Source organism: Cyrtonyx montezumae, unplaced genomic scaffold (assembly GCF_038088225.1).
Source record: "Cyrtonyx montezumae isolate F1298 unplaced genomic scaffold, pur_monq_1.0 scaffold_59, whole genome shotgun sequence".
Taxonomy (NCBI): domain Eukaryota; kingdom Metazoa; phylum Chordata; class Aves; order Galliformes; family Odontophoridae; genus Cyrtonyx; species Cyrtonyx montezumae.
Genome location: NW_027072066.1, coordinates 262,219 through 289,001, shown reverse-complemented (window position 1 = coordinate 289,001; position 26,783 = coordinate 262,219). Strand labels below are relative to the sequence as shown.

At 44.8% G+C, this 26,783-nt stretch overlaps 1 protein-coding gene across 1 annotated transcript; it reads left to right on the top strand.

Moving 5' to 3' along the window:
* Positions 1–51: 51 nt before the first annotated feature.
* Positions 52–21,290, top strand: LOC136056843 (ATPase family AAA domain-containing protein 2-like). Its single transcript, XM_065749207.1, has 23 exons — positions 52–86; positions 316–415; positions 2,702–2,780; positions 3,712–3,819; positions 5,243–5,379; positions 5,593–5,708; positions 7,752–7,926; positions 8,590–8,678; positions 9,001–9,160; positions 10,776–10,866; positions 11,306–11,620; positions 12,421–12,547; positions 12,885–13,068; positions 13,972–14,157; positions 14,728–14,863; positions 15,010–15,206; positions 16,279–16,438; positions 16,787–16,909; positions 17,006–17,153; positions 17,903–18,123; positions 18,427–18,551; positions 18,946–19,074; positions 21,214–21,290. The coding sequence occupies exons 1-23, from the start codon at positions 52–54 to the stop codon at positions 21,256–21,258; spliced, it is 3,186 nt and encodes a 1,061-aa protein (XP_065605279.1). The 3' UTR covers positions 21,259–21,290.
* Positions 21,291–26,783: the final 5,493 nt, after the last annotated feature.

The window sequence follows — 26,783 nt, the reverse complement described above, 5'->3', positions numbered from 1 at the left end:
TTTCATGTATTTACTGTATTTCAGTCGTGAGAACACTGAAAACCAGAAGCGATGCAAAAGCTGCGGAACGAGGCCATGAAGAAAATGTGAGGAGAAAAACAGTGCATGTTGGCACATCCTCAAATGCTCCCTCAATCTCTGTAAAAATAAAAAGAAATATCTGATACTGTTTTTGATAACGCTTAGAACTTGGCTTGGTGTCATTGGCTTCTGATTTGTGCGTGCCATATTAAGGTGTTGTACTGAAGATGTGTCCCCCTTTAATTTTTGTGTGCTTTCCTACCTTCGCTCTTTTGTGCCAACTTTTTGTCTTAGTACTGCAGAAGCAGTGTTGCAAAAAATGGATGACATGGAGAAGATATGTAGACGTCATATAATGGGCTTGGAAGACTTTGGGATGTTCAACAATGCAGAAGTAAATACTCATTTATTTTACCATTTTTTGCATGTTGAATATTTCACATAGTGAAGTTATTGAGTAGTAAGAATTGGACTGAAATCATTTTCTTCAGAACTGACCGCAGGTCAAGAATAACACACACTGTCAAAGTACAGTGCAGTTTTGGTCTCTGGTCAGAACTTGTTGTCCTCTCAGTATAGAGGATATCTGCAGAACAACTAAGAGTGGAAGAAGTACCTTCTGCAGAAGACTTGAGATAACAGTGAGTATGTGTCTTGTGCTGCAGTTTCTGATCGGGCTTACTACTTTGGAATGGATTTAAAAGTCCATTCAAAACAATACCCAGTTAAACAAGCACTTGTTTCAGGACTTGAGTTTTCCCTCCAAGTCTTATGAAAAGTTCTGGCTGGAGCTGCAGACACAAAGAGGTTACTCGATGCTTTCCATCTCATTTGTACAATGCAGCTGTTTGTCCTTCCTTCCTCAGTCTTTCTCATTCTGTTCAAGAGCACACTGAAGAGAAAGCAGTGTATGGCTTTCTGTGTTTCTTTTCAGGAACTTGGGGCCCTTCAAATTCAAAAATGGTTACTGCATACAGTTCTAACAGATGTATTGTCAGTTTTTCTCTATTAAATCAGAGTCTTCTGTTGTGCCTTATGAATTATAAGCACATACGTTTTAAATGTCTTAACAGTCTGCCTTTGGGTTTTTGGTTTAAATCTGGATTCCGTTTTCGTTTTCTTTCCTTCAGTGATGGTGGCTGAAGTGGGAGGGGACCGTATGAGGTCCCCTGTTCCAGAACCCCTCCCAAGGTGGAGTGCCTAGCACCAGTTCCCATGAGACAGAGTCAGTTCTGCCCACAGCAGCTGGTGCAATGTCTCTCACTTGCTGGTGTCAGCTGGTTTTGAACGAGTATTCTCCTCAGTTCTGCCACACTGGTAGGTGATGAACTAGTTATTGTGATTAATACACTCGGTTTGTGTGTTAGTTGTGTCTGGGCAAGCGTTTAACCTCTACAAGTATGCAGGAACTTAGTGCGGGAATTCTTGTTACGAACTGTGAGTGCTGTATTCATGATCCTCTCCTCCTGTGCATTAATTTGTTTGTGTCTATGTAGCGCTCTGATTGATATTACTGTGTAGGAGACAGGCGTGTGTATGGGAGATATACTGGTGCTCAGCCAGCCTGGTGGCCTTCTATGATGTCACTACAGGCTGGGTGGATGGGGAGGAGAGCAGTGGATGTATTCTGCCTTGATTTCAGCAAGGCGTTTGACACTGTCTCTCACAGCATCCTTCTAACAAAGCTGAGGAGCTGTGGAATAGATGAGTGGATGGTGAGGTGGGTTTGAGAACTGACTGTCAGAGCTCAGAGGGCTGTGATCAGCAGCACAGAGTCCAGCTGGAGGCCTGCACTTAGCAGTGTTCCTCAGGGATCAGTGCTGGGTCCGGTCCTGTTCAACATCTTCATCAGTGACCTTGATGAGGGGATTGAGTCCACCCTCAGCAAGTTTGCTGATGATACAGAGCTGGGAGGAATGGCTGACGTGCCGTGAGGCTGTGCTGCTGTTCAGCAAGATCTGGACAGGATGGAGAGTTGTGCAGAAAGGAACCAGATGACAGGTTGGCCATGAGCCAGCAGTGTGCCCCGGTGGCCAGGAAGGCCAATGGGATCCTGGGGTGCACTAAAAAGAACATGGCCAGCAGGTCGAGGGAGATGATCCTCCTCCTCTACTCTGCCCTGATGGGGCCTCACTTGGAGTGTTGTGTTCAGTTCTGAGCCCCCAAGTACAAAAAAGACAGGGATCTCCTGGAGGGAGTCCAGCTAAGGGCTACAAAAGCGATAAAGGGCATGGAATACCTTTCTTATGAGGAAAGGCTGAGAGAGCTGGGGCTGTTCAGCCTTGAGAAAAGAAGATTCAGAGGGGATGTGATCTATGTCTATTAATACCTAAGGAGAGGAAGATGAAGGGTCGAGGCTGGGCTCTTCTCAGCAGTGTGCCTAAAGAGGATGAGGGGAAATGGCCACAAACCAAAGCATAGGAAGTTCTGCACAAATGTGTGTGGGAATTTCTTCCCAGTGCAGTGATGGAGCACTGGCACAGCTGCACAGAGAGGTGGTGGGGTCTCCTCCTCTGGAGATATTCAAGTCCCGCCTGGACGCCTACCTGTGCAACCTGGGCTACGGAGATGCTTTGGCAGGGGGTTGGACTCGATGATGTCTGGAGGTCCCTTCCAACGCCCTACAATTCTGTGTTTTTATGCACTTCTGTGACTGATCTTTCTTGTTGCTTTTCATGAGGAAACTTTTGATATGTATTCCCGTGGAGAGAAAGAAATTCAAAGAAGTGGTGACTCTGACGATCAACAGGAGCTTGAAGGTTGGTTCTGTTTTTAACTTTACTATGCTCTGGGCAAAAGCCTCGTTTTCATGGTTTTGAGCAGCACAGAAAGGATTTTCAGCAAGTAAAGCAGGCTGACAGATGTGTGTGAGAAGCTCCTCCCAAGTGCAAAGATCAGCTGGGCAGAACTTGGCATTATCCATTTTTGTTTTTAACAGGTAGTCTATGGCAGCTGCTTTTGGGGCCTGTAACTAGGAGCTGTCCTGTTGGTACTCGGAGGGAATAAGGTGAATGAGATGAAGTCACCGAAGACCACATTAACTTGTAAATTGTGGGAAAAGTTGAAGGATTTAAGAAGCAAGGTGGCTTTGATGATGGCAGGTAAGTTAGATGATCTTTGTGGGAACTTTCTGGATTAAAAAGAGAGCAGACAGCCCAAGAAAAGCTCTGCCACTTCCCATCACAAAGTCAGAGGAGTATGGAGATGGGCAGTGGCAGGGGAAACCCAAATGAAGGATTCCAGGTGAATGCTGGCCTGGCGCCTGGGCGCAGGGCGCAGCTATAACTTAGGAGATAGACTGCTAATGCTTATCCTTACCACTCCAGCATATTAAGGCTATTTCTGTGAAACACTTGCTCAAAATGACAAGTAATGACTTTCTGAACTTTCATGGGAGCTGCATCTTAGCTAAGCATGATGACAGAATCCTGTTATTAAATAGTGAGGCTGATGACAAGTCTCCCAGCAGTTTCCGAGAGGGTGGAACGCTGTCCATACCGTATGCTTATCTGCTTGGGTTAGTAATTTCTGAAATGTGCACTGCATAAATTTGTCTCAAGTTTTTCAGATGTGCTCTATTATTTAGGTGGTGGTAATAGTAAGACCCACAGGCACCTGTGCAGTGCATTTTAGTTTTAGGATCATTTGCAACAACTTGTAATAATTTACTGCCCTGTTCCGGTATTACAGGGTCATCAGAAGAAAGTGATGGCAAAGAAGCTGATGGTGAAAATAATCAGAAGCATTACTACCTCCGACAGAGGAAAACTACTGTGCCCTACAAAGCTCTACTGGAAGGTAGGTTATATGTACAGTTTCTCTTAAGAATCTCTTTCTTGCACATTAGTGGGATTATTTTTAATGTAAATCTGGTTCTACATAGTTCCATTTAATACTGTACCTTCTTTCTTCAAGTAAATTCCACTGGTGTTGTCAGATGCATGTGTCCTGTGCACACTATTTCTCTGTCAAGGCATGCTTGCTGATCTTTTCCGTTTGCTGCATTTGTAACGCTACCTGCTACAGCATGATTTCAGAATTTCCACTTTTTACTCCTGGTGCTTTTTTGATTTGCAGTTTAGATTTGATATTACCACTTCTACATCAATGTGCTCTTCTTTTCGTCAGTTTACAGAGCAGGTTTTCCTCTTTCCATCTCAGAACTTTCTGATTTCAAGTTAGGGAAATAGAGAAGAGAAAAGAAAACTCCAAAAAGACCTATGCTTCATTGAAATAATAGTAATTATAGGATCCTCAGAGTTGGAAGGGACCTTTAGAGGTCAGCTAGTCCAGCTCCCCTGCAGTGAACAGGGATGTGCACAGCTAGAGCAGGTTGCACGGGGCCTGCTCCAGCCTCACCTTGAAAGCCTCCAGGGATGGGGCATCCACCCATCTCAGGGCAACCTGCTCCGGTGCCTCACCACCCTCACTGTAATTCAGAAGGCTCTAGTGGTTTTCAGATCTGCTTAAAGGCAGGTATGCGTTTGCACTTCTGCTGTGCACTGATGGAAAACAAAACCAAAACACTTGAAATTTCCTCTGGAATTAGAAATGGGTGAAACGCATGACGTTTTCTGAATCTTTTGCTGTTTTACTCTTTCAAATATGTTACTGTCATTTTTCTGAATTCTTTATTTTCAACAGCACCGAAACAGCGCAGGGTGATTTCTCACAGACCATCTTCTGACAACGTGAGATACGCTTTCAGTAGTGCCCAAAGTTCTTGCAGCAGAAGGCCTAGCAGGTTGGTGTACTGCCAGAGATAGATCTTATTTCTCTGTAGTGTTTTCAGTCCTGATACTGTATCAGCTTTAAGGGGTTTTCGGTTTGTTGGTGGTTACAACAAAACGAAATCTGATGATTATCACTGTAGCAATGTGAGTGTGTAACGGGAACAAACACTTGGGTAGGAGGAGGTGGATTTGGGGTCTGTTGGTTGTTTCCACATCGGGAATTGCTGGTTCTGAAGTTGTAGGCAGATGTGTGCCATGTTGGCTGGCATGAATATTCACACATGCTGGGATTTGCTTAGAAACAACAATGCTGTCTTAAATGGTCACTCCAGACATTCATCTTCTCGTCTGTACTCACGGATGTTAACAAATACGACTTCCAATGAATATTAACTCATTAGGAATGTTTTTTTATTAGTAAGTCTTCTACGTTCACTTGCCGCCATAAAAACAAAGACCTCCTAGCTGCATCTGAAATGATAAAGCAGCTTTTTCCTTCTCCCGAATTGAATTCAGGTGTCTTCCAGTAAACTTTGACAGGGATGACCTGAAGGGAGATCACAGGGCTGGGATGGAAGTTGGGATGAGCACTGCTGATGTTGAGCCAATGCAAGTTGATGGTTCGGTAAGTAGTTTTAATTCACTGTGTCAGTGCTTCTGGTGTTTGTGGAGGCTTTCAGTAACGGGCCATCTCTGACTACATTTCATGTGTTTCTGTCAAGAAACTTCAGAAATACCCCAGAACATTTCCTTGTTGCTGACATTAAATTTTTGGTGAAGCCTTTGTCCAAGTTGCAGACTTCTTTAACGATGTATGTTCTGTTGATTTGATCCTCAGGTGCTATTTGATGCTGTGGGTGGTCTCTCTGACCAGATTTCATCTTTAAAGGAAATGGTCATTTTTCCACTGCTATATCCAGAGGTCTTTGAAAGATTCAAAATTCAACCTCCAAGGTAACTGATTAAAACCATCCATTGCAAGTCAGCTGTTTTGGGGAGAATATTCAGCTGAGTTATCAGTGCCTTTCTCTGCTTCTTGTCAACAGTGAGGGGTTGTTTTAGTAGTAATAAAAAAAATAATTTCTTTAAAATAGATGGAGTCTGTAGTTTGTACAGATTCCAAACACAGGCAGTGCCTTGTCATGCGTGAGGATTTCTTGTCTGGTGTTTGAAGATGAGAATGTACTTCAAAAGCGTTTTGGTATTACGAAGTCGGGTTGAAGTGTTTTTTGTTTTGAATGTTATGTACAAGTCAGCGTGGTTAGTTTGTAAGGAGGAAGGGATTATCCAATGGAAGTCATGTGTGAGATGTTGGTTGGAAGTCCGGTTCTCCTCCTCACCTTTTCTGAAGTCCTCCAGTATCACTGGTAATGCTTGTAACTCACAACAAGAATGCTGCAGTGTTTGTTGTGCTTGGGATAAAGTAAGAAGCTGTAGTTTCTTACATAGCTAAGTTTAGAAAAGTTTTTCAGTTATGAAATTAAATATCTTCCAGGGCCTTAATTCTTTCTTCACTGAAATTCTTTGTCAAACAGCAGAACATCTAGTGCTTTTTTTAGTTAATGGCTGTTTTTTAAATCTGAAATGCAGAATACCTTTTTCTTTTTTTGGTCTATTTTTTTCAATTTTCTAGTCAGCTGTAGACTTCCTCATTTGCCACCAGCAACAGATGGTCTGGGAGGCTAAACCCAGTACCCTCAAGCTTTTTCAGAGGGAATTAAATGTTTTGCTAATGAATCTTGCTATCAAATTCACGCCGTTGTGAAAGCAAGGCTCTGCAGTGTATTACTAAGGAATGAGCTGGTGGTTCATCTTATTCAGCCATTCTGTGCATTAGTTGCTCTTCTGAGCCCAGTTTGCTCTGATCACCTCTTCTTATGCCAGCAGTTTTGGAAGTGTCCTTTTGAGACAGTATCATCTCTTCTGGAGGTTTTGTACATCTGAGCATCTGCATTTTGTACATGCCCTTCAGAGGGATTTGGATAGGCTGAACAGCTGGGCTGAGCTCAATGGGATGAGGTTCAATAAGACCAAGTGCCGGGTCCTGCACTTTGGCCACAATAACCCCATGCAATGCTATAGGCTTGGGGCAGAATGGCTTGAAGAATGTAGAGAGGAAAAGGACCTGGGGGTGTTGGTTGATGCTCGGCTTAACATGAGCCGGCAGTGTGCCCAGGTGGCCAAGAAGGCCAACAGCATCCTGGCCTGTATTAGAAATAGTGCAGCCAGCAGGAGGAGGGAGGTGATCATCCCCCTGTACTCAGCTCTGGTACGGCCGCACCTCGAGTACTGTGTTCAGTTTTGGGCCCCTCACTACAAGAAGGACATTGAGGCCCTGGAGCGTGTTCAGAGAAGGGCAACAAAACTGGGGAGGGGTCTGGAGCACAATGAGGAGCGGCTGAGGGAGCTGGGATTGTTTAGTCTGGAGAAGAGGAGGCTCAGAGGAGACCTTATTGCACTCTCCCACTTCCTGAAGGGAGGTTGTGGTGAGGAGGGGGTGGGCCTCTTCTCCCTGATAAATAACGACAGGACGAGAGGGAATGGCCACAAGTTGCACCGGGAAAGATTTAGATGAGACCTGAGGAAGCATTTCTTTTCTGAAAGAGTGGTCAGGCACTGGAATGGCCTGCCTAGGGAGGTGGTTGAGGTACCATCCCTGGTGCTGTTCAAGAAGCGTTTAGATGAGGTGCTGAGGGAATTGATTTAGTAGTTGGGTAGGGATAGTGATAGGAGGATGGTTGGACTAGATGATCTTGTAGGTCCTTTCCAACCTTATGAGCCTATGAGGTATCTGCATTATTCATTGATTTTGCTGCCTTGGAAATTTGGTAGGAACACAAAACTTCCACCTGCGAGGACCTTACCCCGACTTTGGCTGTTGCGGTCTTATACGTGAAATGTTTTTGTTAGATAAGCGGAGTTGTCTGTTCCAGGGATGGTGGTTGTCATAGGTTCTCCTCACCGTGTCTTTTTCCTATCTGAATTTTCTTATTGCAGAGGATGTCTGTTCTATGGTCCGCCAGGAACGGGAAAGACCTTGGTTGCACGTGCCCTTGCGAATGAATGCAGCCAAGGGAACAGGAAGGTAACCTTTTATATGAGGAAAGGTGCAGACTGCCTGAGTAAATGGGCAGGAGAGTCAGAGAAGCAACTGCGTGTGTTATTCGATCAGGTAAGATTGAAATGCAGTATATTCTGTCCCAGTTGAAACTGTACTTTTCTGTGGTTGTCGTTAAGAGCATCCTCTTTTGGAGAGTACTTTATTAGAGTTGTTTTTATTTTTTTTCCTTTTTCCCCACTGAAATGAGAATGTCAGTGTTTGCTTTTTCAGTGCCTCTGTAATTTGGATCAGGGGTTTGAAATCAAAATGAGAAAAGCTTTCAAAGAGAAGCCCCTTCCACCAGAACAGCTGCAGAGAAGGCTGCAGGAGGCAAGAGATGATGGCTTTAGGTCAGAGGGAACCAGGTGCTGCCTGAAAGCAGGGTTATTTAAATTCAGGAAGGAAGCTTGCTTCCACAACCTGGAATTGGATTAAGTTCTTACTTCTTCACGGCAACCCAATAGCCTTAACAGCTACTGCTGTGATGTGTTTCCTGTCACCTGGTCCCAGTAGGTTGGCATAGACTGATCCTTTCTGTTCCTCATGTCAGATACTCCGTCAAGTCAGTAATTTGAGATCCCTGATGTTAGTGTAAAAAATCTAGTTTCAGTGACTCGCCAACCATAACGTTTTTCAAATCTTTTCTCTTTAAAGGAAACGGTCATGCTCTTCTACTGTTGGTCAAAATAGTCAAAGTGCTGTTCTACTTTTATGATGTCACTGTTTTCACTCTAGGCATATCAGATGAGACCCTCCATCATTTTCTTTGATGAGATAGATGGCCTTGCTCCTGTCCGGTCCAGTAAACAGGATCAGGTTCATAGGTATTCTGTTTTCTGTGCCTACGTAAAATCTGCTGGGGGTGGGGGGAGGGAGATGACCGCTTTAATATTACACATTGATTTTATCCTGAAAACTGGTAACCTGATGCTTCCTAAACTTGAGACAGTAGTTGAAAACAATTAACTTGCCCAATATTAGCACGAGGTCTGTCTTACCTATTTTTGTCTGTCTTAAATGCTCACCCGTGACATGTTTTCATCCAGAAAATGTGATGCACCTTGTTGATTCCTCATTGGAGAAAGTCATGTGAATTGTACCAAAATGTACTGAGCCAACGAATAAGAATTGTTTCTTTCCTATTAGTTCTATTGTATCAACACTTCTGGCGCTCATGGATGGATTAAACAGCAGAGGGGAGGTGGTGGTAATCGGAGCGACCAACCAAATAGATGCCATCGATCCTGCGTTACGGAGACCTGGACGCTTCGACCGGGAGTTCTTTTTCAGCCTGCCGAATAAAGAGGTCAGAAAGTAAATACAGCCTTCATGCTAATGTGACCAATCCGACCTTACAGCAAAAAGCTGTCCAGCTTGGACAGAAGACTGGTATGTGGAGACACTGTTCATACTGCACAGAGCAAGTCTGCTACTGAGTATGTATGATAGAGAGGATTTCAACAGGTAGTTCATTCTGTGTTATTTTTGGTTTCACCACGATGAGACTAGAACAACAGGATGTACGTAGTTGGAGTCTGAAACTAGTATATAGCTTGAGTCATAACTGTTTTCTCTATAGAAATGGTAGCAGCATGAAGAGCAGTGCTAGAACTACTTTCCTTGAATGAGCTCACAGAAGAAAAAGTTCAATGAACTCATGGGACTGTCACCATTAAATTTTCCTAAATTTAAAGAGGAGTTTCTTGGAGGGAGAAAAAAAATGCTTTTCACGATAATTTCTACTTTTTATTTTTTTTTTTTGCTGAAGATCATTAGGTCACACCTTTTGAAAGCTTACTTTTTTATGGAATCTAGAGTAGCCCATTATTTAATAGCAGGTTCTCAGAAAAAGGTAAATGAAACAAATTTAGAATGACTAGATTTCCTGATTGAAAATGCAGAGCGTGTATTTAATGAACTATAAAATCATAGAATGCTTTGGGTTGGAAGGGACCACTATTAAGATCATCTAGTTCCAATTCCATTGCTGTATGCAGGGATACCTCCTTCTGGACCAGGTTGCTTAAAGCCCGATCCAGCCTGGCATTGAATACCTCCAGAGAGAGGGCATCCACAACCTTGTTGGGCAGCCCGATCCAGTGTCTCAACACCCTTACCATAAATAAGTTCTTCCTGATATCTAGTCTAAATTTGCCCTCTTTCAGTTTAAAGCCATTTCCCCTTGTCCTGTTACTACGTGCCCTTACAAAAAGTCCCTGCCTAGCTTTCCTATAGGCCCCCTTCAGATACTGGGAGGCTGCTGTAAGGTCCCCCTGGAGCCTCTTCTTCTCCAGGCTGAAGAACCCCAGCTTTCTCAGCCTGTACTTGAAGGAGAGGTGCTCCAGCCCTGTGATCATCATCTTCATGGCTCTCCTCTGGACCTGGGCCAGCAGCTCCACATCCTTCTTTTGTTGGGGGCACCAGATCTGGACACAGTACTCCAGGTGGGGTCTCAAATTGAGCAGAGTAGAGAAGCAGAATCACCTTCCTCTCCCTGCTGGTCACACTTCTCTAGATGCAGCCCAGTATACGGTTGGCCTCCTGGGTTACAAGCACACATTACTGGTTCATATTGAATCTTTCATCAATGAACGCCCCCAGATCCTTCTCCTTGGAGCTGCTCTCAAGCCGTTCTCCACCCAGTCTGTATTTGTGCTTGGGATTACCCTGACTCAGGTGCACGACCTTGCACTTGGCCTTGTTGAACTTGATGAGGTTGACACAAGCCCACCTTTCAAGCCTGTCCAGCTCCCCTTGGATGGCATCCCTTCCCTCTATCATGTCAACCACATCAAATGTTTAGCAGAGAAGCAAACTGTTTGCAGTATTAAGAAGGTTTTTGAGGGAGTGTTGTTTGTTTTGATGTAGCTGTTTTCAGGAAAAACATAGGACAAAGTAAAATGCAATTTTTTTGTTTCCAGGCCAGAAAAGAAATTCTCAAGATTCATACCCGTGACTGGACACCTAAGCTGCTGGACGTGTTTATAGATGAGCTTGCCGAGGAGTGTGTTGGTAAGACTGAAAGCAAAATGGGTTAGTGATTGGGATTAAGATCTAAGGAATCATAGCTTGTACCCAGCAGTATCTGAGCTGTTGTGCCTTGCTGCAGAACCTGTCCGTTAGGCAGCTGGCAAACCTTGGCAGCAGTCAGGATTAGCTGCTTTCATCTACGTCCTTTTTGTTGTTGTTGTCATCGTTGTCATAGAACATGGAATGGATGTGAGGCATCTTCCCCCAGAGCAAAGGGGATAAGGAAGGAGCTTCATATGCCCTGGATACCAGGCAGTGAGCCACAGAGCAAAACTTCTCTACTGTGCAGTAGCACCTTGAATTCTCTGTTAACTCACTTGCTTTTGGGATTGCAAATTCTTTGTGTTGCACCTTGGAAACCCGGACTGTGACTTATATTTTGCCCCAGACTGATGTAACATTTAATTCTTTGTTTATTTAGGGTACTGCGGCGCTGATATAAAATCTTTGTGTGCTGAGGCTGCTCTGTGTGCCCTCCGCCGACACTATCCTCAGATCTACCTGAGCAGTGAAAAATTGGAACTAGATGTCAATTCTATTAAAATACAAGCCAAAGATTTTGAGATGGCTATGCAGAAGATCGTTCCAGCATCTCACAGGGCTGTACCAAGCCCGGCCCGAGCACTGACATCTGTCATGAAGCCACTGCTAGGAAAAGCACTGTCGAGCATTCTACAAGCTGTGCAAAAGGTTTTTCCTCATGCAGAGCTTGCACTGGAAAAGCACCAGCAGCAAGGTATAATGAGAGCATCCACTGCTTGGAGATTCTGCCAAAGCAAAAGCTTCTGGTTTGTGCAGTCAGCGTACACAGACACTTCAGACGTGACGATGATAGAATCTTATTTGCATGTGCACGCTTGTATTAGAGGAATAACTGGAATATAACGCATAGTGTTCATTCTGGATTCTATAGTGGGATGTGAGATGGAGGTGCCGAAGGACTCTATTAATAGATAGGAGAGAACTATGCATTCTCTACTGAAGCGTCCTGTTTCTGACAGTCACTAACGTGTTAAGTCTTTGTGGAAACAGACGTAAGGATTGAAGTGTAAGGCTCATCCTACTCCTGGTTAATGGAGATCCCTGAAGAGTTACGTGCTGAGTTTTGGAGGCTATTCTGCTAGTATTACTCCCAGCAGAGCTGGTAGTTTCATTTGCATTGGTAGAACAGAGGCAGGAGAACTACCAATAGTATAAAGCAGAAAGGGTAGGGGATCGGCAATTGCCCTGCCCTTCTGTTCCCTTCCTTCCATTGTATTCTCCTTGAATGCTCTTTAAGGATACTTCGTTAGAAGGTGGGTTTGTCTCTGTTACGATTCAGTAGTCCTAGACAAATGAGAGCCTGTGGCCACCACAACCTTAATCTCTATGCTTCCATTGTGGGAACCTGCTCCAGGAAGTAATGGCCTTGTTGGATTTTTTTTTCTGTTAGCTTTTACAGAACTACAGAAATTGTTCCTAATTATGCTAAGGGGGAAAAAAATGAACAAAGGGGAAACATACCTTATACACGTTGTGAACTCTTTTGTCTTTCAGGCAGCTTAAATTCTGTCTTAAAAGATGACATCATTGACAGCATCTATGGCTCAGCCTCAATCTTTGAGGAGAGTGTAGGAGATAAAACGGCCTACAGACCACAGGAAAAATTCCTCAATTTGACTAGGTAAATGTCTGTCCCAGTTGCATTTACTTCTTAAGTAGTTTTGGCTGTTACGAGTGTGAAGGGTGGCAGGTGATGAAGTAGTGGGGGTGGTAGATATTTGCAAGAGGCAAGAATGAAGGTGCTGTATTTCTAATGAAGTGCATTGCTAGAACAGATTCGAAATGGAAAAACTCAGCCTTCTTTGCCTAAGCCAAGCGATCCTCAGGCTGTGAGAACATGTTGATTTACTCCATGGCACTCTTCAGAATACTCAGAACCACAGAACCGTGCTACCTTTGAATATTTGCACCTCTGTTTATCACTTCATTTTTAACTTTTTCTATGATGCTTTTTCTAGGACAGCTTTCTGGCAGCCTACATCGTGCAGGCCACGCCTGCTGTTAGTAGCAAAGGCACGATACGGGCTGGCATCCCACTTGGCACCTGCTGTTTTACATGCACTGGAAATGTTTCCTGTTTACACCCTGGACCTGTCAGTTTTATTTATTAGCGCGTCATCGCCGGAAGAAACATGTGCACGGGTATCCTTTTTTTTTTAACTCTTTAATCTTAGGGGATTCACTTATTAAATGTAGACAGTTAGTTGAGTCGCAAGGTAAGCAGAATGCACTGCTAGTAGCAGTGGTCTGATATTGTTCTTTTTAGGTCTGAAAAATCGCCTTTCTTTTAGATCTGGCCCTGAACAATAGTGATGTTGTACGTGGCCATATTTTCCATTGCACGTTTTATGGTGAGGATGCAATTGAGGAATCTGAAAGATGCTGCTAATCAGCCTGTGCCTGTGCCAGGACGTCATGCTCATCATTCAGAAAGTAGTTTTCATTAGCTTCTAGGACTCTGTGCTCCCAGTAGATGGCTCTGCATCAGACTGCAGTTTTTGTACCTTCCTTTTTCCCTTTGACGTTTGTAAGGCAACCAGGGTTTGGAGGAAGCGTTTGTGCTTTTTGCTGATTGTTTTCATGCTTGTTTTTGTTACGTTTGCATATTATGCATCTTATGCTGCTGTGGTACGTGCAAGAAGTGCATTAAAAAACGCTTACATTTGTACAGTGGTGAGGCTTTCTTCTAGAAGAAACAAACAGATCTGGAGATGTTTTGCTTCTTCTTTCAGGCAGCAAATCCATTTCATTGTTTGGAGTCACTACGTTAAAACGGTTTGATCTTTATTAGGAGCATTTGAGTGCAGTACAAGTAAGGACAGGCATCATTCGCGACTGGTTGCTCCTTTGTCACACAGAACATTTCTTTTTTTGCTATGTGGTGGCTGTGCCTGTGGCCATAGAACTATAAAGTCCCTACATGGACTTCTTGTTGGTTTGGCTTCGTGTACTTGCTTTTCCTAGGATAGTTTGATACCTATGTAGAATTATCCATGAGCAGCCTGTTCTATATGAGTTGTCTGACCCAAGTTTTTGTTTTGCTAGTTGATTAAAGAAGCTCAGCGGACAGCACCGTGTATAATTTATATCCCACTTATTCATTTGTGGTGGGACAGTGTTGGAGCTACAGTAAAAGCTACTTTGATATCACTATTTGAGAGCATGCCAGCGTTTGCTCCAGTCTTGCTGCTCGCAACATCGGATGTGTGCCACGCAGATCTCCCACGTGAGGTATTTCTGTCAGTACTTCTATTAGCTCTGTTCAGTTTTTTGTTATTTTAGGAATACTTGAGGCACTGGAGTGCTGTGCTTTCTGAAACGCATACTGTAAGAGTAGACACAACTTGTAGATTTCTGAGTTTCTGCATTAATGTGTTTAGGATGGAAATAGCTTTTTCACTCTGATTACTTTGCCTCTACTCAAAGGGGAAGGTGGTATTACCTGGATGCGTTCTTTATGAAGTGCTTTGAACGTGCTTAAGTTTCCACAGAAATGTTTATACTGGTAAATAAATTCCTTCTAAGATAGATACTGAGATTTGTCCCCTACGTTTTGATAGTAGAGGTTGAAAAATGAAATGTACCATAGAACCGTGCAAGTTGGGACCTTACTGAAAGGGAGAAAAAAAATGACCAGAGAGCTCTCTTGTCTACTGAACCCTCTGTCTTCCTTCTCCAGCTACCACACTAGTTAAAAGTGAAGGACAGCAGGGAAAGTCAGTACAAAGAGTAAGCAATCTGGGATGTAGCAGATGTCACAATATTACCAGCGTGTCATGTGGTTTTCTCCTCGTGCTTTAGGTAAGAGCATTGTTTAACAGTGATTCTGGAGAAGTTTTCAACATCCAATCTCCTGACGAGAATGAAAGAAGAAAATTTTTTGAGGAAGTGATTTTGAATCAAGCTGTCAAACATCCTGCTTTGAGAAGGAAGGCAGGTGAGGATATTCTCCATCTAAAACTTTTCCAACTGCAAGTTACAAGCTGTTGGGTACTTTCTTAGGTGGTAATTTTCTCTCAGTACTTCAGCATGAGCTTGTATTTGAGTAGCTGACACTGGCTACAATTGTCTGATGAATTGCAGTTGGGCAGACATTGGAAGCAGTGCCTGTAGCACCACCACCCAAGCCTCAGCCTCTGACAGAGGAAGAACTGAAGCATCTAGAGGAGCAGCAGGAGGATACCTTGCATGAACTCCGAATTTTCCTGAGGGATGTTACGCGCAGACTTGCCATCGACAGACGTTTCAGGGCCTTTACAAAGCCTGTGGACCTGGAGGAGGTAAACTGATGTTGATCTGTAATGCCATTTTATCTGTGTGTATGAATAACTTCTCAGTGTATTTCTCAGTGTTTGTCAGCTCTGTATAGGAAGGGTTTCTCTTTGTTTTTAGGACTGTACTCTTAGGATTTTGCAAGAAGCAGGAAGGGCTTTTCCCTTTGCCGGTTCCTTAAGGCTCTCAGCTGTCTGTTATTTGAATATTCTGTCAAAGCTCTTTGTTCTAAAACATCAGCCCAAAGGTCAACAGAGTTTGCTTTTGAAAAGGCTTTTGATAAGGCATGCTGCAGCACTGAAAAATGTAGAGGCATTTCTTTATAATGACAAACATGGCTCTTTTGTGAACTGCCTATTATTTCTGTGTGAACAGGAATAGAAGCAGCAGTTTGTAAAATTTTGAGATTCACTTCTCTGTTTCATCTGGGAATACTCAGTATGAGATCGTCTGTCAGTGTTACGTGGTTTCTTCTGTCTCCCATACACTTCTTAGCTCCCCTTTTCTCATTTAATGTTCTGAATGAGTCTAAACCAGAGGTGTATCACTACAAGTCAGCTGTCATTTTCGTGGAGCTGTGTACCAGCAAAGTCCTCTTCCCTTAGGTATCTGCTGACTTCTATTTTGCTTTTCCCATTAGGTGTGAATAATCTAAACAAATACAGACGTGCTCATCTCAACTAGCCATTAGGCTCCTCTTACTGTCTGAGTAAAGCACTCTGCCCCTCTGGGTCCAGTTATCTCGTTCTGAAGTAAATGCCCAGCACCAATACTTCCCAGCTTCAATTCACGCAGCCTTTTTCTCAGTGCCAACAAAGAGATGTTGGGTGACTTCCTCAGATTTCTTTGTTGTGATTTTGTTCTGAGGCAAGGTGAAATGAATCCACCATGGCCATCTGTTTTCTATTACATACGTGCTTCTGACCTCCCTGCTTTTTTTTATCCCCCTTCTAGCAAGTTCTAAATGTCTCGCAAGTATTGAGGGTTTTTAGGAAATCATTCAAGTTTTAAAAATAATAACTTTTGGTAGACAATGTGCAAGTCCACTACAACCTCCAAACACTTCCATTTCATGTGTAGGTACCCGACTATGACACAGTTATTAAACAGCCAATGGATCTTTCAACAGTTTTATCTAAGATTGACTCACACCAATACCTAACTGCAGGAGATTTTCTGAGAGATATCGATCTCATCTGTAGTAACGCTTTAGAATACAACCCAGACCGACACCCTGGAGGTGAGTTAGTGCTTTTGGTCCTTGATGTAGAGGAACTGTAAAACGTGTAGGTGGATAAGGGGTGTGTGTGGGTGGCAGGCTTTGGATCAGATCCTTTCGAGCATCCACAGACAACGTTGCTTGCCAGATTATAAGTTTTGTAGTGCAAACCTACTGGGATGTGGAATGTAAATGTTAATTAAGTGGTGTTTTTGCTTTAAAAATTAGTTGTCATGTTAAAAATATTCCCTGAGATGTCCTTTCAGAAACTGCCAATGCAGAGAGCAACATTTTTTATTTATTTTTTCTCTGTGACCAAATGTTCCACTGTCTGGTAGAAAATACTCAGTCCTGCCTGTAACATTTCAGATCGTCTCATCAGGCACAGAGCTTGCTGTCTGAGAGATACTGCACATTCTATTGTGAAGGGAGAAATAGGTGAAGATTTTGATCAACTGTGTGAAGAAATTAAGGAATCTCGTGAGAGAAGAGGTAAGTGTTCTGAGACCAAGGATTTTAAGCCTCGTCCCTGTATTTGTAACTGAAAATGCAACCCAAACTTCTTCGCTTTCTGTTCCTTATTGCTAGGTTGCAGCTCTTCCAAGTATGCTCCACCTTTCTGCACAGTGATGCCAAAGAAAAGCTATGCTACAAGACGTATGAAAGCGGATGCAAAGTGCAGTGACAAAACAAAGATGGCACTGGCACCTGTAGATGCCAGTACACTCCTCTCCAATGGCAAGTCGTAGTTAAAGAGCCGGGCGTTAGAGAAAGTTGGCATGCTAGAAGTGTTATGTTTTTGAATTTACTTCAAAAATTGAGATAAATCCAGATAAATTAAGAACGGTTATGAGGTTCAAGTGAAGTTGGTTTACAGTATAGAACACCGGCCGCAGCTGATGCTGAATTGCTTATTTTTGGTATCATGGTTTCTGAACACCCAACTAGTTTACAACTATAGGAAAGAGCATTTTCTCCTCCCTTCTGTCTTCAGAATGCTAAAATATTTGCTGCCTTTTTACTGTTATTTCCAGTGAAAGCAGAAAAAGCGAGGTGCTATAAAATAGGGATGGAAAGGAACAGTCATCCTTTCTTAAAAGTCCTGCTCCTTTTTAGTAAGGCATGAGGAGACTTTGAGTTCTTTCTGTTGAAACACATGATGTATTGTAAAGATTCCTGGTCCACAAGAGTGGGAATCTTGCTGCTGACTTTGCTCGTATGCTCTCAGTACCAAAAATCATAAAACCATGACAGAAGATTATTTTGTGAATGAAATCACACAGTTGACTTTTTAATCTTTAATAGCAAACTGACCCCAGTAACCTTAAATTCTTTCTGAAAACATGTAGGGAGATAGATAACTGTGCTTCAACTCCTTTGATTGTTTTCCTTGTAAGACAAGTCAAATAAAGATGACAGACTTGGAAGGAATTATTTTGGTAGTCTTTTGATTTCCTTTTTCTACTGTTTCTTTGTAGATGGGTCAAAAACAAAAAAACGGAAGAGAAAGAAATCCCCTTCATCCTCTGCAGCGAAGAGGAGAAAGAGTGTTCAGTTCAACAGTGAGAATGAAGCTCCCCTAAATGATCAAAGCGAGAACAGTGGAGATTTCCTGGGAAGCTGTATTTCTAACACTGGTCAGCCTGAATTTGAGTCCTTGCAGGATCCTACTTGGGAGGAAACTGAAAGGGTCCAATGTTTGCAATGTAAGATGTTTCCTAACCTGAATTCTTTCTGGAGTAGTGTGAAATACTGTAATGGCAATGTGACTGTTTCTTTTCCTTCTTTTATGCTTCTGTCTTCTCTATTGCTCTTTTTGGTCTGAGCTTCTGCTTTTTGCAGAGGACTTTAGCTGGAAATAGATAGAAGCCAAGCGTTGCTCAGTGAAGAAGTTACAGCAGTGCTATATCTGTATTTGTAGAGGGAGATTGTATTCCAATACAGGACGCTTCACGAGCGCTGTATCCCAGATACACAGAAAACCTCACAGAGGAAATTTGTCATTCCAGATCCTTGGGTACTTCACAATCCTCGTGCAAGACATTCTCTGGCAGGATGTAAGCAGAACACTGAAGAAGTGAGCAACACTACAACAGAAGTTGCTGTAATGCTTGTGGACTGCCGTGACCTCCAGGTATGTCCAATGTCTTGTTTCAAATTCTGTAGTAGGACGTATTTTTGCTATGTGTACAATTATAAATGGATGCAGTTGTTAACCAGCTCCAGTTAAAACGGTTAACATTGAGGACGTATAGAATGTGAAATAACACAGCCTGTGATGGACTGGGATTGATGTGCTTCCACACCTACATCTGCTGTGGATTTCTGTAGGCTGCTGTTTTCATTTTGGTAAAGTCCAACTTAGGAGGCGGTTTCTCTTCCTTGTTAAAATTCACCAAGCCCTTTTACCTTAAAACAGCCCACTGACAACCTGCTAGTGCTGTTACTCATTAATGTTACTGCTGAACTTCTGAGAACAAAGGAGCCAAGGACATCTTGCTATTCTGAACTTGTATTTTTTTCCTCAGCAACTGTTGTGTGCGGTCACTGAGCTAACAAAGGAAGCAGATATATATCTCTTTGAAAAATTATTTGCTGCAATTTCTCAGTGTATTTACCAACATCGGGAAGATTATAACAGAAGTAAATTATTGAAGGTAAGCTTTGTCTTATAGCATGGCCTGTCACTGTGATGCAGTATATGTGCATTCTGGGTGATGTGCTTCTTTAGCATTACTAAATTACTTCCCCAAGAGTCAGTTTTGGGGCCCATCTTGTTTAATATCTTTATTGATGACCTAGACGAGGGGATTGAGTGTACCCTCAGTAAGTTTGCAGATGATACAAAGTTGGGAGGATGTTTCAAACTGCCTGAGGGTAGGGAGGCCCTTCAGAGGGATTTGGATAGGCTGAACAGCTGGGCTGAGCTCAATGGGATGAGGTTCAATAAGACCAAGTGCCGGGTCCTGCACTTTGGCCACCATAACCCCATGCAATGCTATAGGCTTGGGGCAGAATGGCTTGAAGAATAAGTTCATAAGGTTGGAACTTATGAATGTAGAGAATGTAGAGAGGAAAAGGACCTGGGGGTGTTGGTTGATGTTCGGCTTAACATGAGCCGGCAGTGTGCCCAGGTGGCCAAGAAGGCCAACAGCATCCTGGCCTGTATTAGAAATAGTGTAGCCAGCAGGAGCAGGGAGGTGATCATCCCCCTGCACTCAGCTCTGGTACGGCCGCACCTCGAGTACTGTGTTCAGTTTTGGGCCCCTCACTACAAGAAGGACATTGAGGCCCTGGAGCGTGTTCAGAGAAGGGCAACACAACTGGTGAGGGGTCTGGAGCACAAGTCTTATGAGGAGCGGCTGAGGGAGCTGGGATTGTTTGGGGTGGAGAAGAGGAGGCTCAGAGGAGACCTTATTGCACTCTGCCACTTCCTGAAGGGGGGTTGTGGTGAGGAGGGGGTGGGCCTCTTCTCCCTGATAAATAACGACAGGACGAGAGGGAATGGCCACAAGTTGCGCTGGGGAAGATTTAGATTAGACCTGAGGAAACATTCTTTCTCTGAAAGAATGGTCAGGCACTGGGATGGCCTGCCTAGGGAGGTGGTTGAGGCACCATCCCTAGCGCTATTCAAGAAGCGTTTAGATGAGGTGCTGAGGGATTTGATTAATTAGTTGGGTAGGGATAGTGATAGGAGGATGGTTGGACTAGATGATCTTGTAGGTCCTTTCCAACCTGATGAACCTATGAGCCTACTCTTTACTTTTTCGTTGCCTGTGCAAAGACAACAACCAAAGTAAGACTTTTTAATTTCAGTCTGGAAGGCATTTATCCATATTGCAAAGCCATTGTTAGATTTGGCATAATTGTTGGCAGTTTCAACAGGAAAAAGCTTGAACTTGGAGACAGTGAGTCTGCTCGCACGGCCCTTCCCAACACAGCAGCTAACCTTAATCTGTCAGTAGTTGTTCTTGAGAACTCCTTTGGGGGTGGGGGGCTCTGAAAGGAGGGTGCTTTTCTAAGCTCAGCGTTGTGCTTTCTCCCCCTGCTGGCAGGCAGACACGGTGATACTTGGTACTCATTCCATCCTTAAGAGCAAGTAAATTATGAAACGTAAGGAGAGAGATTCTAGTGAAACTAGAGTTTCAATTTTTAACTGGTGTGCCTGAGCATCTGTAATTTGACTTAAAGGGAGATTTCTGCCGTGCCAGTTGTACACTGAGTCCAACTGTCTGATCTCTTCCCATAAAACAGGATTTTGGAGTTGTCAGTACTCCTCAGAAATCTGCCTGAGGCACCATGGTCCAACTCAGGCATTCCCAGTATTGCCTCAATTTGGATACGATGGATATTCAGTCTTCAGAGTCAAGATCTTTGAACCCAGTGGGCTTTAACAAAAATCTCTCTCCTATTCCGTAACAGTGACCCAAGAGCGGTGTCCAAAGCAAGCAGGAGGAGGAAGAATTTAGCAAGTAACCACTCAGACAGCAGGAAATAACTTTTTCAGCTAGTAGTTGTGCCTGTTTGGAAGCTGTTTCCCCTTTCTGATTGCTGTGAAATGATAGTTGGTGTAGATCCATGGAGTCTCTGCGTGCTGCTTTCCAGTTTGGGTGCATAGGGACGCATCTGAAGCTGGAGCAGATAACAAGGCGTTGTGAGAGAAGCAGTGCACTGTCTGCTCCCTGCAGCTAACACTTGGGCGTCCTTGCAAATTCTTGATTGGTTTCATGAAAAAGTAGGGAGCCTTTATCAGTTTCATGTGTGCTTACTGATATTTTGTGCTTTTTCCTTATTAGGCAATGAAGAAAGAAATCGACGCCTTCCAGCTTGCAATGTCATGATCTTTGACATGCTTGATTTCTGTTCTGTGAAGTTTTTGTTGTATGTTCTTCTGTTATGTTTGTAATTTAGTACTTATCTATGTAAAGACAAATTTATCTGAATGTACTTTTAAAGTTCAGAAACTTTAAGTTAAAAAAGTGTTTTTATGTTACAGAATCACAGAATCACTCAGGTTGGAAAAGACCTTAAAGATCATCCAGTCCAACCTCAGCCCTCACTCTAACAACCCTCTGCTAAATCATATCTCAGAGCACCACACCCAAACGGCTCTTAACCACATTCAGGGACAGTGACTCAACCACGTCCCCGGGGAGCCTATTCCAGTGTTTAACAACCCTTTCTGTAAAGAAATGTTTCCTAATGTCCAACCTAAACTTACCTGGCTGTCACGGTGTTGTCCGTAACAGTGACCCAAGGGAAACCGAGAAGGGAGAGGGGAGAGAAAAAGAAACTGCGTCAGTGGCCGTGCGGCCGCCCGAGCAGAGCCGCGCTCCGGGAGGGGGAGGGGGAAACAGCGGGAAGAGATGGGTCTACAAGAAAACAACGGCACGATCTGAGAAGGAACGGTAACTTTACTAAATCTAATAAAATTGAACAATTGAGAGAGAGATAAAAATTTCCAACCCAAAAGCTATGAGCTTACGCTAAGGAGGACCCGCAGGGGAAGCACACGTGCTGAGCCTCCACGGCAGCCCAGAGCAACGCGCCCAGACCGAGCGCCGCCTGCATCCGGTGCGGAGCTCCGCCCCTCTGCTGCTCCCCCAGCATTAACTCCTTAACTGCTGCATGATGCTCTGATGTGGAATACCGGCATCAAAACCACAAAACCACAACATTCCACCCCTTATTCCACATCATCACATCATGCTTAACACACATCTATACATAACCAAACAGTAATAACATGAGTTACATAGAAACATAGTTACATAGAAACATATATATATATACATACATACACACGTAATTACAGACTGCATTCCCCCAGCATCAAATTCCCTTGTGGGACACACTGGACGTCCCCATTTTTATCCATTACCCACCAGGTACACCCGGGTCCCTGCGCAAAAACGGTTCCACGGAGGGGTTTGCCCTTTCCAGAGGCTGGAAGGACCCACACCGCTTTTCCCAACATGCTCCTCACATGTACCACAGGGACCTTATCTCCCTCTATGGTCTGTAGGGAGCTGGACTGTGTAGGACCCTCTCGGTTGACTGATCCCCTAGTGTTGACCAGCCAGGTGGCTTCTGCCAGATGCTTCTCCCAGTGCTTGAATGTCCCACCACCCATTGCTCTCAACGTGGTTTTTAACAACCCGTTGTAGCGCTCGATCTTACCAGCAGCTGGTGCATGGTAGGGGATATGGTAGATCCAATCAATGCCATGTTCTTTGGCCCAGATATCCACAAGAGAATTTTTGAAATGAGTCCCATTATCGGACTCAATTCTCTCTGGAGTGCCATGTCGCCATAGGACTTGTCTCTCGAGCCCTAAGATGGTGTTTCGGGCGGTAGCATGGGGTATAAGTTCATAAGTTCATAAGTTCATAAGGTTGGAAAGGACCTATAAGATCATCTAGTCCAACCATCCTCCTATCACTATCTCTACCCAACTACTAAATTAAGTCCTTTAGCACCTCATCTAAACGCTTCTTGAACAGCGCTAGGGATGGTGCCTCAACCACCTCCCTAGGCAGGCCATTCCAGTGCCTGACCACTCTTTCAGAAAAGAAATGCTTCCTCAGGTCTAATCTAAATCTTCCCTGGCGCAACTTGTGGCCATTCCCTCTCGTCCTGTCATTACTTATCAGGGAGAAGAGGCCTACCCCCTCCTCACCACAACCCCCCTTCAGGAAGTGGTAGAGTGCAATAAGGTCTCCTCTGAGCCTCCTCTTCTCCAGACTAAACAATCCCAGCTCCCTCAGCCGCTCCTCATAAGACTTGTGCTCCAGACCCCTCACCAGTTTTGTTGCCCTTCTCTGAACACGCTCCAGGGCCTCAATGTCCTTCTTGTAGTGAGGGGCCCAAAACTGAACACAGTACTCGAGGTGCGGCCGTACCAGAGCTGAGTACAGGGGGATGATCACCTCCCTGCTCCTGCTGGCTACACTATTTCTAATACAGGCCAGGATGCTGTTGGCCTTCTTAGCCACCTGGGCACACTGCCGGCTCATGTTGAGCCGAGCATCAACCAACACCCCCAGGTCCTTTTCCTCTCTACATTCTTCAAGCCATTCTGCCCCAAGCCTATAGCATTGCATGGGGTTATTGTGGCCAAAGTGCAGGACCCGGCACTTGGTCTTATTGAACCTCATCCCATTTTTCTCAGCCCAGCTGTTCAGCCTATCCAAATCCCTCTGAAGGGCCTCCCTACCCTCAGGCAGTTTGACACATCCTCCCAGCTTTGTGTCATCTGCAAACTTACTGAGGGTACACTCAATTCCCTCGTCTAGGTCATCAATAAAGATATTAAACAAGATGGGCCCCAAAACTGACCCTTGGGGGACACCACTCGTTACAGGACGCCAGCTGGACTTAACTCCATTAACCACTACCCTCTGGGCACGGCCCTCCAGCCAGTTCTCCACCCAGAGAAGAGTGAACCTGTCCACACCACGGGCTGCCAGTTTCCTTAGGAGAATACTGTGGGAGACCGTGTCAAAGGCCTTGCTGAAGTCCAGGTAGACTACATCAACAGCCTTTCCCTCATCTACCTGTCTGGTCACCCAGTCATAGAAGGAGATGAGGTTGGACAAGCACGACCTGCCCCTGGTGAACCCGTGCTGGCTGGGTCTGATCCCTTTATTGCCATGCACGTGTCGTGTGATCTCCCTCAATAACATCTGTTCCATAACTTTCCCTGATACCGAGGTCAGGCTGACAGGCCTGTAGTTCCCCGGGTCTTCCTTACGGCCTTTCTTGAAGATGGGAGTCACATCGGCAAGCCTCCAATCTTGTGGGACCTCTCCAGATAACCAGGAATGCTGACAGATGGCAGAAAGTGGCTCGGCAATCACCTCTGCTAGCTCCCTCAGCACCCTTGGGTGGATCCCATCTGGCCCCATGGACTTGTGGGAGTTCAGATGGAGGAGAAGATCTCTGACCGTCTCTGCTTGAATCACAGGGGGTGCATTATGCACCCCGTCCCAGACTTCCAGGTCAGGGCAAGTACCATTTGGATAACTGTCCTGTCTATTAAAGACAGATGTGAAGAAGGCATTGAGAACCTCAGCCTTTTCCTTATCATCTGTGATTATATTGCCTGCCTCGTTGAGTAAAGGAGGGAAATTTTCCTTAGTTTTTCTCCTGCTGTTAATATATTTGTAAAAGGGTTTCCTGTTCTCCTTTACAGCAGTAGCCAGCCTAATTTCAAGCTGGGCTTTAGCATTTCTAATTTTCTGCCTGCAGATCTTGGCCAGTTCTCTGTAGTCACCCCAAGTAGCCTGACCCATCTTCCAGAGGACATAGACTCTCCTTTTCTCTCGGAGTCTCAACAAAAGATCCCGGTTCAGCCACACTGGTCTTTTGCTCCTCCGGCTTGACTTACAGGACTCCGGGACTGCCTGCTCCTGTGCCTTTAAGATTTCCATCTTGAAGAGCATCCAGGGTACTGCGTATGTCTCAAGCCACCCAGTGGTCGCCTCCACCATGGTGAGCACGTAATGCTTACCATCGCGAGTTCGTGGCAAGGTGATATAATCAACCTGCCACGCCTCCCCATATTTATACTTTTCCCATCGCCGTTCCTGCCAGAGGGGTTTCATCCTCTTGGCCTGTTTAATTATGGCACATGTGTCACAGTCATGGATAACCTGTGCAACGGCATCCATAGTTAAGTCCACCCCTCGGTCTCTAGCCCACTTATAGGTCGCATCCCTTCCTTGATGGCCTGAGGTCTCATGGGCCCACCAAGCTAAAAATAGCTCTCCTTTGTTCTGCCAGTCCAAATCGATCTGAGACACCTCAATTCTGGCAGCTCGATCTACCTGATGGTTATTTCTCTGCTCTTCAGTAGCTCGATTCTTGGGCACGTGAGCATCTACATGACGCACCTTTACACCCAACCTTTTTGTTCGGGCAGCAATGTCTTTCCACAGTTCAGCAGCCCAAATAGGTTTACCCTTCCGTTGCCAGTTGTCCTGTTCCCACTGCTGCAACCACCCCCATAAAGCATTTGCCACCATCCAAGAGTCAGTATAAAGATATAGCATGGGCCACCTCTCCCGTTCAGCCACATCTAAGGCCAGCTGGACAGCCTGTACCTCCGCAAATTGGCTTGACTCTCCTTCTCCTTCGGTGGCCTCTGCAACTCGTCGTGTGGGGCTCCACACAGCAGCCTTCCATCTGCGATGCTTCCCAACGATACGACACGATCCATCAGTGAAGAGGGCATACGTCTTTTCATTCTCTAGTAGTTCGTTATATGGTGGGGCCTCTTTAGCACGTGGTATCTCCTCTGATGGGGATGTTCCAAATTTCTTGCCTTCAGGCCAGTCCATGATCACCTCCAGGATTCCTGGACGGTTGAGGTTCCCCATCCGAGCTCGCTGTGTAATCAGTGCAATCCACTTACTCCAGGTGGCATCGGTAGCATGATGGGTGGGGGGAACCTTTCCTTTGAACATCCAATTCAGCACTGGTAGTCGAGGTGCCAGGAGGAGCTGGGTCTCAGTACCAATTACTTCAGAGGCAGCCCGAACCCCCTCGTATGCTGCCAAAATCTCCTTCTCAGTTGGAGTGTAGCACTCCTCTGAACCCTTGTACGCTCTGCTCCAAAATCCAAGGGGTCGGCCTCGGGTCTCCCCAGAGGCTCTTTGCCACAGACTCCAAGTGGGACCTTTCTCTCCAGCAGCAGTGTAGAGGATGTTTTTCACATCCTGTCCCAACCGTACTGGTCCCAGGGCCACAGCACGGGCTATCTCCTGCTTGATTTGCTCAAAGGCCTGCTGCTGTTCAGGACCCCATGCAAAATTATTCTTTTTTCGAGTCACTTGATAGAGGGGGCTTACTATGAGGCTGTAGTTTGGGATGTGCATCCTCCAAAAACCTACTACACCCAGAAAAGACTGTGTCTCTTTCTTGCTAGTGGGTGGTGACATACTGGTGATTTTGTCAATCACATCTCCTGGAATGTGACGATGTCCATCTTGCCATTTTACTCCCAGGAACTGAATTTCTTGGGCAGGTCCCTTCACTTTGTTCCGTTTAATAGCAAAACCAGCACCCAGAAGAATTTGGATTATTCACTCTCCTTTTTTAAAAACTTCCTCTGCTGTATCACCCCACACAACAATGTCATCGATGTACTGGAGGTGCTCAGGTGCCCCACCCTGTTCCAGTGTGGTTTGAATCAGCCCATGGCAAATGGATGGGCTGTGTTTCCACCCCTGGGGCAAACGGTTCCAGGTGTACTGAACGCCCCTCCAGGTGAAAGCAAACTGTGGTCTGCACTCTGTGGCCAAAGGAATAGAAAAGAATGCATTGGCAATGTCAATGGTGGCATACCACTTGGCTGCCTTTGACT